The sequence below is a fragment of the Heterodontus francisci genome, chromosome 20 (assembly GCF_036365525.1).
Source record: "Heterodontus francisci isolate sHetFra1 chromosome 20, sHetFra1.hap1, whole genome shotgun sequence".
Taxonomy (NCBI): Eukaryota; Metazoa; Chordata; class Chondrichthyes; order Heterodontiformes; family Heterodontidae; genus Heterodontus; species Heterodontus francisci.
Genome location: NC_090390.1, coordinates 39,171,889 through 39,188,069, shown reverse-complemented (window position 1 = coordinate 39,188,069; position 16,181 = coordinate 39,171,889). Strand labels below are relative to the sequence as shown.

General features: G+C 41.5%; 1 protein-coding gene across 7 annotated transcripts in view; it reads right to left on the bottom strand.

The window, feature by feature from the left end:
* Window positions 1–16,181, bottom strand: part of cpeb3 (cytoplasmic polyadenylation element binding protein 3) — a 190,016-nt gene that overhangs the window by 22,091 nt on the left and 151,744 nt on the right. For 6 of the 7 annotated variants that reach the window (XM_068052638.1, XM_068052637.1, XM_068052640.1 and 3 more), the window contains one exon: window positions 15,309–15,490. In XM_068052638.1, the coding sequence (XP_067908739.1) occupies window positions 15,309–15,490 (182 nt within the window). Of the gene's footprint in view, window positions 1–15,308; window positions 15,491–16,181 lie in introns of those variants that run through there. The other variant, XM_068052642.1, reaches the window with a different exon arrangement.

The following is a 16,181-nucleotide window of genomic DNA, read 5'->3' as shown; positions in this document are numbered from 1 at the left end:
CTCCAAGACACAGACGTGCTAAGTATAGAGGCCATGATAATCTCACATCAGCCGAGATGGACGGGACATGTTGTTAGAATGTCCGACTCAAGACTGCCCAAACACATGTTCTACTGAGAGCTACATGGGAACCAAAGGAAACGTTTCAAAGACAATCTCAAAGACTCCATGAAGGTCTGCTCTATTATTAACACAAGGGAAGCAGAAGCCCAATTGTGACCAAAATGGTGTTCCATTGTCAAAAATGATGCTCAGACCTTCTAATCAATACGAGCAGCCACTGAAAGAGCATGGCAAGAGAGACGAGAAGAGGGGGCAGCTGCTTGAGCCAACAATCAGCCACCACCTCTGCTTGCCGACGACCAACGTCCTTTCTGTGGGAGAGCCTGCAAGGCTAAGCTAGGACTCATTAGCCATCTGTGAACCCACAGCCGACACTGACATCTCACTTCCACCCATCCATCCGCAAAAAAGAATCTTCAACCTGAGGGATTGCTGATTATGCAAAGGGAGCAGTGGAGAAAGAAATTGTAGGTTTCTATGGAAGGATGAGGAAAATGGATCAGTCAATCCTCATCTTGGTAATCATTTATGACATTGCTGTTTGTGCAATCTTGCTACAAAATGGCTCCTGCATCTCCCTACATGATATTCACTTTATTTCAAATATTATATGTGAAGCAGATTTTTCAAAGAGGTGCAATAAGGCATGATTTCAAAATACACACTGCACTGAAAACATGACCAATAAAGGCACGGAGGAGGTTTAAAAAAGGTAACGTGCTCAAACAAGCTGTCTCAGCCCTCGACTTGTTTGCTTCCAGCACAAGATTCACACCAAGAACAGTGGATGTGTAAATGCCCGTCCTCTATAAGCACTGTGCAATCAAAACGTACAATAGTTTCATTTTTATTCGTTCATGGGATGTGGGTGTCACAGACCAGGCAAGTGTTTATTACCCATCACTAATTGCCCTCGAGACCGTGGGTGAGCCACCTTCTTGAACTGCTACAATCCCCATGTTGTAGGTACATCCACAGTGCTGTTAGGGAGGGAGTTCCAGGATTTTGCCTCAATGACAATGAAGGAACGACAATATATTTCCAAGTCAGAATGGTGTGACTTGCAGTAGTAACTGCAGATGGTGGTGTTCCCATGCACCTTCTGCCCTTGACCTTCCAGGTTTGGAGGTGCTTTTGAAGAAACCTTAGAGCGTTTCTGGAGTGAGTGTTTGTTTAAGATGATGGATGGGGTGATCAAGCTGGCTATTTTGTCCTGGATGGTGTCAAGCTTCTTGAGTGGTGTTGAAGTGACACTCATCCAGGCAAGTGGAGAGTATGCCATCACAGTCCTGACCTGTGCCTTGTAGATAGTGGAAAGGCTTTGGGGAGTCACAAAGGGAGTTACTCACTGCAGAATACCCAGCCACTGACCTGCTCTTGTAGTCACAACATTTATGTGGCTGGCCCAGTTAAATCTCTGGTCAATGATGACCCCCAAGATGTTGACAGTGGTGATTCAGTGATGATAATCTTGTTGAGTGTTAAGGGGAGGTGATTAGACTCACTCTTGTTGGAGATGGTCATTGCCTGGCTCTTGCACTTGTGTGGTGCAAATGTTACTCGCCATTTCTCAGTCCAAGCCATAACATTGTCTCGGTCTTACTTCATGCAGGCACAGACTGCTTCAGTAACTGTGGAATTGAGAATGGAATTAACACTGCAATCATTAGTGAACAATCCATTTATGACCTTATGATTGAGGGAGGGTTATTGATGAAACAGCTGGTCTGGGACACTGCCTGAGGAACTGCTGCAGTGACGTCTTGGGACTGAAATAATTGGCCTCGAACAACCGTAAGCATCTTCCTCAATGTAAGGTATGACTCCAGCCAGTGGAGCGTTTTCCCAGATTCCCACTGTCTTAAATTTTACTAGGGCTCTTCGCTGCCACACTCAGTCAAATGCTGCCTTGACGTCAAGGGCAGTCACTCTCACCTCATCTCTGGCATTTAGCTCTTTTGTCCTTTTTTGGACCAAGGCTGTAATGAGGTCTGGAGCAGAGTGATCCTGGCAGAACTCAAACTGAGCATCGGCGAGCAGGTTATTGGTGAACAAGTGCCACTTTGCTGATGATTGAGAGTAGACTAGTGGGACAGTAATTGGTTGGATTGGATTTGTCCTGCTTTTTGTGGACAGGACATACCTGGGCAACTTTCCACATTATCAGATAGATGCCAATGTTGTAGCTGTAATGGAACAGCTTGGCTAGAGGCACAACTAGTTCTGGATCATCAATTTTCACTACAACAACCAGGATGTTGTCAGGGCCTACAGCCTTTGCTGTATCTAATGTACTCAACCATTTCTTGACAGCATGTGGAGTAAACTGAATTGTCTGAAGACTGGCATCTATAATGATGGGGACTTCAACACTTCTGGCTAATGATGGTTCAAATGTTTCAGCCTTGTTTTTGCACTCATATGCTGGGTTCTGCCATCACTGAGGATGGGGGTGCTCATGGAGCCTCCTCCTCCTCCTGTTAGTTGTTTAATTGTCCACCACCATTCAAGACTGGATGTGGAAGGGCTGCAGAGCCTCAATCTGATCCATTGGTTATGGGATCGCTTAGATCTGATAATGGCATGCTTCTTCTGCTGTTTAGCATGTAGTCCTGTGTTGTAGCTTCAACAGGCTGACACCTCATTTTTAGATAGGCCTGGTGCTGCTCCTGGTATGCTCTCCTACATGCCTCATTAAACCATGGTTGATCTCCTGGCTTTATGGCACTGGTAGAGTGAGGGATATGCCAGGTAGGGAGGAAGATTGTGGTTGAATACAATTCTGCTGCTGCTAATGGCCCATGATGCCTCATGGATACCCCACTTTGAGCTGCTAGATCTGTTCTGAATCTATCTCATTGAACACAGTGGCAGTGTCCCACAATCACTGTGGAGGGTGTCCTCAATGTGAAAAGGACTTTGCGTGGTCACATCTACCAATACTGTCATGGACAGATACATCAGCAACAGGTAGATTTGCAAGAACAAGTTAGTTTTTCCCTCGTGCTGGTTCTCTCACCACCTGCCACAGGCCCAGGCCGGCAGATATGTACTTCAGGGCTCGGCCAGCTGTCAATAGTGATGCTACTGAGCCATTCTTGGTGATGGACACTGAAGTCCCCCACCCAGAGTTCATTCTGTGCCATTGCCACCTTCAGCGCTTCTTCCAATGGTGTTCAACATGGATCAGCTGATGGAGGGGGGTAAGTGGTAATCAGCATGTCTATGATTGACCTGATGCTTCATTGGGTTCCAGAATCAATGTTGAAGACTCCCATGGCCACCCTCTCCCAACTGTATATCACTGTGCTGCCCCCAACTCTGGTAGGACAGGACATACCCAGGGACAATGTTGGAGGAGTCTGGGACATTGGCAGAAAGGCATGATTCTGAGAGGATGATTGTGCAACAGCTCTCCTAATTTTGCCACAAGTCTTTAAATGTTAGCAAGGACCACTTTGCAGGGTCAACTGGGCTGGGTGTGTCTTTGTCGTGTCCGGTGCCTGGATCGACGCCGCGCGATCCATATGATTTTACTATAGTTTTTATATAGAGGTTTGATAGAACTGAATTGGCCATTTTAGAGTGCAATTAAGAATCAACCACACTGCTGTTGGTCTGGAATCACACATAGGCCTGACTGGGTAAAGATGGCAGATTTCCTTCCGCAAAGGACATTAGTAAATCCAATGGCTTTTTACCACAATCCCATAGTCTCGTGCTCACCATTCCTAATACTAGCTCTTTATAACAGATTTATTTAATTCGTTTAATTTAAATTGCTCAGCTGCCATTGTGGGATTTGAACTCACGTTTCCAGATCATTTGGCCAGGCCTCTGAATTAAGAACACAGAAGGCCACTATTTGGCCCATTATGCCTGCGGCAGTTCTTTGAAAGAGTTGTCCAATTAATCCTACTCCTTCTGCATATTCCTCCATAGCCCAGCAAATTTTTGCCCAAAGGTGGTACCTCACCATTGTGTAATAGGTTAATACATAATGGCTTCATAATACTATTCACAACAGCTTCATAAAATATATGAATATGCACCTATATGAACATGGCCTTTATAAAAATCTATGAATATACACCATAATGCACAACATCTTCATAAAAGATATACATGTATATTTAAAATGTGTACAGCTAATGTAAAACAAATAAGTGCAGAAGAGACACTCATCTCATTCCAAATAAACAGTAGGGCTATTGCCAGGACAACATGAGCAAAACAGGACATATGCAAGCAAAACTCTCTCACCTACATTGTAAAAGCATAAAATACAATTTATTAGCACAGCACCATAGGATTAACACAAAAATCATGTATAGCAACCAAATTTCACTCTAATTTAGCAGGTCTGGCAGCATCTGTGGAAAGAGAAGCAGAGTTAACGTTTCGGGTCAGTGACCCTTCTTCGGAACTTCGGTCACTGACCCAAAACGTTAACTCTGCTTCTCTTTCCACAGATGCTGCCAGACCTGCTGAGTGATTCCAGCATTTCTTGTTTTTGTTTCAGATTTCCAGCATCCGCAGTATTTTGCTTTTATTTCACTCTAATTTAGCTGCTCTAAACGATATTGAAGGTTAGGCAGTGGTATAAGCCTAGCACTGATAGTACTTACAGCTAGAGCAAAGAAAGAAAAGCCTGGAATCCAAAATGCATCAAAGGAAATGACCCTATATCTACTTAATATCACAAAGCTTAACCCAATTGCCGGAAGATTGATGCAGCAAGTACATTCAGTGTATGTAGCCAGGTTATTCCTGCTACAAGCACTGGAGACTGAAAATTAGAAATTCACAGTGCATATGATACACATATTGGTGAAGGAACTAAATTTCAAATGAATGTGAGTGTATGTAGCAAGTGTAAGTGGACGAGACTGTAAAAGTGAAGAGGAATTATTTAATTTACCCTACTCTTGCAAACCAAATATAGCAACGTAAGAGACACTTTAGGCACTAACCATCTTTGGAGTTGTATAAAAACTAGATATTTATAATGGAGTTGCATGTAAACAGCATATGAAAGCAGAGGGGCAGCATAAACTAAAAATTTGGCTATAAGACATAATAACATCTACATGCAGATTAAATTTGATACAGCTGATATTTCTGAAGATATTTAGCTGACACAATAGGGGCAGAAACTGGACTGGCATTTAAAACCAGCTGGGAGACTTAGCTGTCGCTCTCCTACACCCTTCCTGGAGTCCTCCATTTTATCCTGCTCTTCTGAGCAGGCAGGAAGGACATCAAATGGAAACCTTTTATTAAAATAAGCAGATTGATGATGTAATCAGAGATCAAAGTCCAACTGCTATTTTAACCAATAGCTTAAGTGGAAAAGGGGTTGTGGCTTTCCGATCAGTTCACTCCAATGGAAAGAAGAGTTGGCCCGAGCAGTTTACTCTCCTTATGGGTCCAGGAGAAGCCTGATGTTCCTCTGGGCCCCACCAAAGAAAATTAAGGCCTCCCTCCTCTCCTTCCCAATCACGAGGCCCTCCCAAAACCATCTCCCCATGACTTACCCGAGAGCTGTGGTTCGGCCTCTTGCCTCCCAACATTACTCTCTGGTCAGCTAACTCTCCTCTCTGGTTTCAGGTGGGCAACTGACCAGGGACATGCATATGAGTCTCATCATGCTGTCAAGGTCAAGATGGTTTGCCTCCCACCTTGGCCCCGCCCAATTGCAACCCCAAGTTAATATCAGGGCTTATGACTCAGTATGAGAACAGTAATCAAAGAATAGTCATTCGAAATTGCACTGCGTTATATTATTTGTGAAAGGACTCAACATTGATAAAATGACAATTTTATCTATTGAACAAATCTTCAAGTTCTTGAACAGACAATCATTAATAACTTGAGGGGCCTCTCTTTTGTTTCAGGGAAGTTACTTTTTTTTTTAAAGTGACTGGCACAAAGAAATAAGTAGATGTAGAATTTCATGTGACTTTCTCCAAGGTTCCAAATTATCAAAAAAAAGCAGTCACATGGATTGCTAGAAGTCCAATCCACAACGGAACTGCCACTGCTCCCCACTGGTGTGTTTATCAACAAATTAAAGTAGAAAGGCTGAAGTTGCTACTGTATTGAACTACATTAACTTTCCGATCTAGAGGAATCGCATTTTACATTTCCCCCTTTACAAATTTCTTGTTTGAGGATTTGACAGCAATTCTATTGTCAAGAAAGCACTGGACACATTCATTTAATTTGTGAAGATCTGCATTTATTTTGGGGAAAGTTATACTTGCGCCTTCACTATTAATTTTCAGATTTATAATCCAGTTTAAATTGACCAAAAGCAGATCACTTATTCAATGCAAAATCTACAGAACTCACTTCAATAAATACCTGCAACTTTACAGAAATAGGCAGCAACTACACATATCAAAACTACAACCCTACAGCTTAATAAAATCCCTTCTAACATGGAGGACAAGAATGATCTAACTGAATGGTGGAACAGGCTAAAGAGGCCTGCTCCTATTCCCATTTTCCTCTGATTCCTAAACTCATACTACCATTCAGGAGAAAGTGAAGTCTATCAACAGTAAATGAAAAGGTGTAAAAGCGAATGTGACAGTTAATGAATCTATTCGTAGCTGGTGTCTGCCAATGCTATTTCCACAAGCTCTTTGCTTGAAGAAAGTACTGGCTACACAGAATTGTTGACACAACAATGATGCTGCGGTCAAATCTCACCAAGAATGAATGAACTGGATTTGTAACAGGTGTCAAGAAAGAGTCTACTTCAACAATTAATTCTTTAGTGTAATACAGAAATATAGAAAGATTACGACAGAGGAGGAGGCCACCTGACACCTGCCGCCCAAAAAAGAGCCATCCAGTTTAAACCCACCTTCCAGCTCTTCATCCATTGCCCTGTAGATTACAGTATTTCAAGTGCACATCCAAGTGCGATGAGAGTTTCTGCCTCTACCACCCTTTCAGACAGTGAATTATAGATCCCCACCACCCTCTGGATGAAAAATAATACTCAACTCCCCTTTACTTCTTCTACCAGTTACTTTAAATCTATGCTTCCTGATAATGGAAATAGATCCTTCCTATCCACTCTAACTAGGTCCCTCATAATTTTATACACCTCAATTAAATGTCCCCTCAGCTGCCATTGTTGCAAAGAAAACAACCCAGCCTATCCAATCTTTCCTCATGGCTAAAATTCTCTAATCCTGGCAACATCCTCGTAAATCTCCTCCGTGCCCTCTCTAGTGCGATCGCATTCTTCCTATCATGCGATGACCAGAACTGTACGCAGTACTCTCTGGTCTATTACTCTAGGCCTCAACCAATAAAGAACAGTATCTCATATGCCTTCTTAGCCACCTTATCTACCTGTTCTGCTACCTTCAGGTGCCAGTGGACATACACTCCAAGCTCCCTCTGTTCCTCTACCTCAGTTCAACAAAACATGCTGTCTTACATTTCCTTTCTTTTTTCCCACAGCTGTTACTTTTGTGAACAATATGAAACAATACCTCAACTCTTTCAAAAGCTATGTTTTCAAAGGTGCAGCTTCTTGGAAGCTATTAAGAAATGAATGGTATATCTGCTGATAAAGTACATGATCATTGTTCAGATTTGTTAAAAAAAAAAAGCTGGATTTCAATACCTGGAAATTGGTAAACAAAACCATAAAATATTTGTTATACATTATCTAGATGAACTTGCACCTTCTCCGCACTTGGTTGCGACAAACTTCACATAGTCCTCCATAAAGGGATAAAAGGAACATTAGGGTACAAGAACAACAAGTAATGTTAAGGAAGTTGGTTTCTGACAAAGTTACATCGAATTACATGGAATTTACACCACAGAAACAGACTATTCAGCCCAACTGGTCAAAGCCAGTGTTTATGCCCCACACAAGCCTCTTCCTACCTTACTTCATCTAAACCTATCAACATGATCTTCTATTCCTTTCTCCCTCATGTACTTATCTAACTTCCCCTTAATTTGCAAATACAACAGATGCATTTAAGAGCCTGTGCAAAAATTGATAAACACTAGTGTTATATTTTCAGGAGCTTTTAACCACTTTTCCACAGAAAGCATTTGGAAATCATATGTATTTAATGCTGTGTTTAAAATTAGAGTGGGTTTGTGCAGGTTTAAAATTCTCTTTACAGCCATATGTTGCAGCCACTGAGACAAAAAGGAGCGTGTACGTTAATGAGCCAGACACTGAAGATGTGTTTCTACAAGGACCAGAGGCAATAACTAAATTTGTTCACTCATCTCATCTAAATTTACAGGTGTGGAAAGCAGAATGCCTCATCACCAGAACTGTCAAACAAGCACCAAGATGTAGCTTGTCTGGTAGTGAGAAGAGCCCTCCCAGTCAGATCCTTCCTGCACGCCCGAAGTCTCACCCACTCTGCACAATGCCCTCGCGGTGGCTGTGGTGGGGAAGAGACAGTTGCCCACCTCCTCCTGGAAAGTGTCTTTGCAAAGGTGGCGTGGAAAGAGATGCAGTGGTTTTTGTCGAGGTTCCTCCCAAGCAGCTCTGTAACACAGGAGTCTGTGCTCTACGGACTGTTCCCAGGGACACACACCGAGACAAACATCAACTGCTGCTGGAGGACTAGCAATTCGGTCTGCCCGAAACTTGGTCTTCCAGCGCAAAGAGTTGTCCATGATCGACTGTTGCAGACTGGCACATTCCAAGGTCCAGGACTACGTGCTGAGGGATGCACTAAAGCTTGGGGCAGCTGCGGAAAAGGCTCAATGGAGAAAGACCACTGTGCAAGATCCCACCAAGGTGAACTGAGGGGCTGGATCCATGGAAAACCCCTCAGACTGTATCCAGAAAATATGGGTTTTCTGCAAAATGTACATGGCATGTAAAATGAAATGGAAGGGTTGTAAGGCAACTCAGTCCTGTATTGAAGGAAACTGATCTCCTTTGCACGCTTTGTATTGTCAACCTGGTGTTGTTTTGAACTGTTTTGTAACGTTTTTTTTTTAAAAACAGATTTTTATTAATAAAGTATATTTTGGAAGTTTAAAAAAAAAATCTAAATTTATTTACTTTATTGAGTTCTGGCAAATGATCAAAAAACCTGAAACATCAATTCTCCACAGATGCTGCTTGACCTGCTGTGTATTTCAAGCATTTTTGGTTAATTACAACTGTTACTTTGTACATTCAACGACTGTTAAATAAAGCAGCTTAATGATACATATATAGTCTTGCCTCACTTGAAGTGTTCACAGTCTGTCCACTGAAAAGTCAGAGAAGCAGACATGTGAAAAGCAGTTCAGATCACAACAATCCTATTATGTCGTGTCCCTGGGTTACCTGATCGTACAATTAGATGTTGGATAGTAATGAGCACACCACTGCATGCTAGGCATGGGGACCGATTATGAGAATGACCTGCGCTGCTGAATCCAGAAAAGCATCAAGGAGATAGCCAAAAATTGTAAAAACTAATATACCAAAGAAATATAATTTCATGCCACTTTAAAATTCAATTGAAGCATGACTGTGTGAACACGTATGCATCAGTGCCATCATAGTTGTTTAAATGCACCCTCAATAGCTCTGTATGAAGGAAAATATTGAGGAAAGGCAAGACTGTGAAGGCAACTTTCCAGAAAACAGTAAGATTCTGATCTGCAAACATATGTTGTGTTCAGCCAGTAGAGGGCTTCCGGAGATCAGCTCCCAGCCATGGCCTCTGTTGTAATCATGGAGCTGTTCAGGGATACGTGGGGTGTTTTTTCATTAGTGATGCCTTTGGCGGTAAGGAAACTTGACGTGATGGATCTCCATATGGGAGCCACAAAATCTGTATTTGTATACTTACTTTAAACAGATACTAGGATAGTACACAGGTTTTCATCTATAATCAAGTTCAATGAAAAAAGGGTATTGATAATTTAATAAATTCTACTACAGTAATAGCAAATAAACAGTCATATTTATTTTAAGGGGAAAGAATATTTTGCTTGCATTTCATTGGTGAATTATTGGCATTAAATGAAAATGAATTAGACCGTGGCCCCGTAGAACATAATGGACTGAATGAACCAGATACTCTAATTTCTGTAATAATCTTCACAAACATAATAAAAATCTGCATGCATTACATAATCTGTGTAAGCATTAATTTATCTTTCAGAAATCTGTGCTTTCAGATAGAATATATTCATTTTTCTATGAGGGGTGTTAACATAGGCTAGAGGGCATTATCTGCATTAAATGTGTATTCCTAAATGTAGTCTGAATATACCCTCAGTAGAACAAACAAACATCAACCACCATAAAGTCAGGTTTGTACACTTAAGCAATTTGAGACCTACATCTCTGATCAGCGAACAAATATTGCTTTAGGTTGCACACACAGATTTCAGCTGTGGCCCAGTTGGTGGCACTCTTACCTCAAAATCAGAAGGTTGTGATTTTATGTCCCACTTAAGAGACTTGAACACATAATCTAGGCTGACATTTCAGTGCAGTACTAAGAATGTGCTACACTGTGCTGAGTTTTGGATTAGATGTTAAACCACAGCCACGTCTTCCCTCTCAAGTAAATGCAAAAAAATTCCATGGCACTATTTTGAACAAAAACAAAGTCCTCCCTGATGTCCTAACTAATATTTATCAACCAACATCTGGAAATTTATTTCATGCTGTTTGTGGTACTTTGTTGTGCTCAAATTGGTTACCATGTTTCCTACATTTGAGAAGTATTTCATTGGCTGTAAAGTGCTTTGGGACATCTGATGTAGTGAAAGGTGCTATATAAATGCAATTATTTCCTTGTTTCCTTTCTTTCACGCATTGTATATCCACGTATATCAATGTCTTGACCATATACAATTCATTCTGTACCTAAATCAAAGTCACTTATTTCCACTTCAATCAATCTGGTCTGGTTCTATAAGACAACTTTGCTACTGACCTTTATAATGCAAGGATAGACAGGTTCTATTTAACTTTTATAATAGTTCTGATGAAGGGTCAGACTTGAAACGTTAACTCTGCTTCTCTCTCCACAGATGCTGCCAGACCTGCTGAGTATTTCCAGCATTTCCTGTTTTTTTTTCAGATTTCCAGCATCTGCAGCATTTTGCTTCTATTTAACTTTTGCTATTTTAAATAAAACTATAAAGTAAAATATAGAAACTTCACTTTTGCCACAAGAACATTGGAGAAAAACAAATTCAAAACATATCTTAGAAAAATTCTGTATTCAAAAGGGTGATGAATTTTTGCGAGAACCTACGAAGAGATGGGGGTGAAAAATGCAGTTGGACATTGAGGTGGAGTGCTGAGAGATTGTTCAATGTGCCAAATGGTCTGTTCTAGCACTGGATGTTTTTTTCCACATATGTAAACTAGAAATTTTACTTAAGATGAAATGGCCACAATTTGTGGTACAATTAATTTGCATTAATCAATATCAAAATAAATAAATAAGCTCAACAACAGGTCACACTAGGGAAAAAGGTGCACGTGTCTGAGACTGTCCTTGTTCATCTTTCCATCTCAAAATTTCCAAACATTATAAATTCTCTCTATTTAAATCAAAGTAGTATCAGACCAGCTGCTCACTGGTACAAGTACAAGAAAACTAATCTCTACAAAAGTAACACATGAATAAAGTTCTGATGGATTCTACTAAGGAGGTGAAAATAAAAGCAGTAGCTAAAGTTAATTATCACTTCAATACATGCTATGCCTCTGACTGTACACAAATGCAAACTCATTACTTATGTGGACGATGATTGTAACTTAGCCAGTCATGTTACAACTGTACAGGGCACTGCTAAGACCACACCTAGTATACTGTGCACAGTATTGGTCTCCTAACTTGAGGGATTTACTTGCATTGGAAGCAGTTCAGAGAAGGTTCATTAGGCTAATTCCTGGGATGAAGGGATTGTCTTATGAGGAAAGGTTGAGCAGGTTAGGCCTATATTCATCGGAGTTTAGAAGAATGAGAGCTGATCTTATTAAAACACAAGATTCTGAGGGGGTTTGACGGGGTAGATGCTGACAGGATGTTTCCCCTCATGGGGGAATCTAGAACTAGCAGGCACTGTTTAAAAATAAGGGGTCTCCCATTTAAGACAGAGATAAGGAGGAATTTCTTCGTTCGACAGTTATGAATCTTAGGAATTCTCTACCCCAGAAAGCTGAAGATACTCAGTTATTGAGTATATTCAAGACTGAGGTCAATAGATTTTTGGGTACTAAGGGATATGGGGATAGTATAGAAAGGTGGACTTGAGGTAGATCATCAGCCACATTGCTCTTGAACGGCGGAGCAGGCATCATGGAGCCCTACAAAAACTGGAGTCAACTGGAATCGGGGGAAACCTCTCTGCTGGTTGGAGTCATACCCAGCATAAAGAAAGATGGCTGTGGTTGTGGGAGGTCAATCATCTCAGCTCCAGCACATCACTGTAGGAGTTCCTCAGGGTAGTGTCATAGGCCCAACCATCTTCAGCTGCTTCAGCAATGACCTTCCTTCAATCATAAGGGGGTCAGAGGTGGGGATGTTCGCTGATGATTGCACAATATTCAGCACCATTCGCGACTTCTCAGATACTGAAGCAGCCCGTGTAGAAATGCAGCAAGATCTGGACAATATCCAGGCTTGGGCTGAGATGCGGTAAGTAACATTCGCGCCACACAAATGCCAGGCAATGACCATTTCCAACGAGAGAGAATCTAACCATCTCCCCTTGACATTCAATGGCATTACCATCGCTGAATCCCCCACTAACAACATTGTGGGGGCTACCATTGACCAAAAATTGAACTGGAATAGCCATATAAATACCATGGCTACAAGAGCAGGTCAGAGGCTAGGAATCCTGTATGAGTAACTCACCTCCTGACTCCCCAAAGTCTGTCCACCAGCTACAAAGCACAAGTCATGAGTGGGATGGAATACTCTCCACTTGCCTGGATGGGTGCAGCTCCAACAACACTCAAGAAGCTCGACACCATCCAGGACAAAGCAGCCCGCTTGATTGGCACCCCATCGACAACATTCAACAAAATCCTGGAACTCTCTTCCTAACAGCACTGTGGGTGTACCTACCCCACATGGACTGCAGCAGTTCAAGAAGGCAGCTCACCACCACCTTCTCGAGGACAAATAGGGATGAGCAATGAATGCTGGCTTGCCAGCATCACCCACATCCCACCAACAAATAAAAAAAAGCATGCTTAAAGGACCAAATGGCCTACACCTGCTCCTATTTCTTATGCCCTTATGTAATAACACATTAGGCCAGAATTTACTGCAGCCAGCCATTCCTGGCATGAGAATAGGCTGAATGGCCTCCCTCTGTGCTGTAAATCTTGCTATGTTTTCATTCTTTAGGCTAGCCCTTGCCCATTTAATCTTCATGGTCTTTTGCACTGCAAGTTAGGGTAATGTAGAGCTCCAGAGGCACAGAGCATCTGGGAACTGTGTGAACAGGGAAAGCAACTGTATATTTCCTGAACCAATTGGATTGAAATACTGTCAATGAATAGAGCAGAGTCCGAGCCAGGAAGTGCCAGTTAAAATCGTGAATTCAATGCACGGAAAGCAAACTAACAATAAACTTGTATTTACGTAGCACCTTTAGGATAATGAAACTTCCAAGGTGCTTCACAGGAGCGCTATAAAGCAAAATGTGACATCGAGCTATAAAAGGCAATATTAGGGCAGATGATCAAAAGCTTGGTCAAAGAGGTAGGTCCAAAGCATCATCTTAAAGGAACAAAGAATGGTGCAAAGATTTAAGGAGGGAATTCCAAAGCTTCGAGCCTTGGCAGCTGAAAGCATGGCCTCCAATGGTGGAGTAATTAAAACAGGGATGCTCAGGTGGCCAGAATTAGAGGAACACTGCTATCTCGGAGGCAAGTGGGGCTGGAGGCAATTAGAGATGGGGCAAAGAGGGGCCATAGAGGGATTTGAAAACAAGAAGGAGAATTTTAAAAATTGATGGGCTATTAAACCAGGAGTCATTGTAGGTCAGCGAGCACAGCGGCAATGGGTGAACGGAACTTAGTGCAAGTAAGGACACAGGCGGCAGAGTTTTGCATGACCAAGTTTACAGTGGCTAGAAGGTCGGAAGCCCGAAAGTCCAGAAGTATACTGGAACAGTCAAATCTAGAGATTACAGTGAGGGTTTCAACAGTGTGAGTTGAGGCACAGAGTTGGGTAATGCTATGGAGGTGAAAATAGGCTGTCTTAGCAATGGCATGGATATGTAGTCAGAAACCCATCTTGGTGCCAAATTTACAAACAGTCTGGTTCAGCCTCAGACAGTTGCCAGGGAGAGTGATGGAGTCAGGGCTAGCGAATGGCGTTTGTCGTGGGGACTGAAGATAATGGCTTTGGTCTTCAAAGTATTTAACAGGAGGAAATTTTACTCGTCTAGTACTGGATGTCAGAATTAAAGAGGGAAAGAAAGATTGGATTAAGAAAAGAGAGGGCAAAAAGAGACAGAAAAACAGGTGTTTGACAGTAGTGAAACTTATCACACCTTTAAAAAGGGTACTTAGACTGAAACGGACAAGCCCCAACTTGATGCAGCATGTTTAGTCCGTATCTACGAACTACTAAAAACATTTAAATGGGTATTCAGATGGCAAGATGCCACTATCACGCAGTTTACAGAGGAACGGCGCATCTTGGACAACTTCCAGATTTCTGTGTTTAACTGTTCATATGAGATTGTCTGAAATTGTCAGATTTCTGCAAAACTAATGGTGAGCACTGTTAACCTCATTGTTATTTTTACAGTAAATTCTGGCCCAGTGTGTTTTACATGGTACAATGTTCCTGTGCTTATAAGAGAGTGGGTTCTCTGACTTGCCATGACCCACCCCAGATGAAATTTGCTAGTGTATACATAAAATATGAAGCCCTAGGTGACAAATTAACAGGTTTTTCAGATGGGGAGCACATTTAAATTGTTTCTGCAGGGAAACAAAACAGACACCCTTACCAGAACTCTCCAATAACAGATACTGTTGTGTTAAAAACCAGTGAAAAGCAGCATTTACCTATATGACACTAACAGCATTTACCTGCAGAGAACTGCTGTAATGTTACTCAAGAGCTCCAGATTTTCACTGTTTAAGGCTTTGTTTTGAAATCCTTCTCAAACTGTTGCCACTTACAAAAAAGACCCAAATCACTCTTCTGTCTATAATGATGTCCAATCAGCTGACACTGCAGCAGTTCACTCACCCGTTTATCAATGTCTCCATGCTGGAGCTGTACAAACCGAGCACTGATAGCAGCAATGTAGCTCTGCTGATTGGAGAAAGCCACTCTGCCAGCACCCTTTGGGTACTTCAGCTCAGGGTCTGTATCAATGCCCGCATAACAGACCCCTCCATACAGCCGATCCATGATCATAGCCAATTCAACTGCAAGAAAAAACAAAATCCTATGCTTACAAGACAATTTCAACATCTTTTCCCAAAGTAAAAAAACATGATTTAATAATGCTGTTTTCCCAATTCACAATTACTACAAAATACTACAATTAAATTTATACAATTACAATTCTTCTATTTATTTAATATACCTTCTAAGTACTTCTTTCATTATACATTCTCTTCCAGATAGGTTATAATTGAAGAATTAGGTTTGTCAAAGTGAAATTGGAAATAAAATGCAAAAAGAAACAGAAATAGTCCTTTTAAAAAGAAAATTTTTCTTGTTCCTAAACAGTTTCAAGAAAGTGGCTGAGCATCCGCAAAGTTACAGATTGAAATTCAAGGCACAAGGCTGCTTCACTCAATTTGGGACTGTTTAGTCAGGCTTCAACTGGGACACTGTCGGCAATACAAGAGAATTGCCAACAAGAGGACTCAAATTCAATACTCAGTCTTGTTCGTTCTTTGCATTTGCCTTGCCTAAGGACATGAGTTCTTCCAGTCTCAGCTGGGTTACGGAAAGGAAAAAAAAGTGAGTGGAAAAGTATTTGGTTAGGAATCATGACCATTACCCACACTGTCCAAACAAACAATCTGAAAAACTGACAGTAGTGGTATGAACAGGATCCATGGAGATGGTTGCAGCCTAGACTATTTCAACTAGTTTCTTGTATGACTA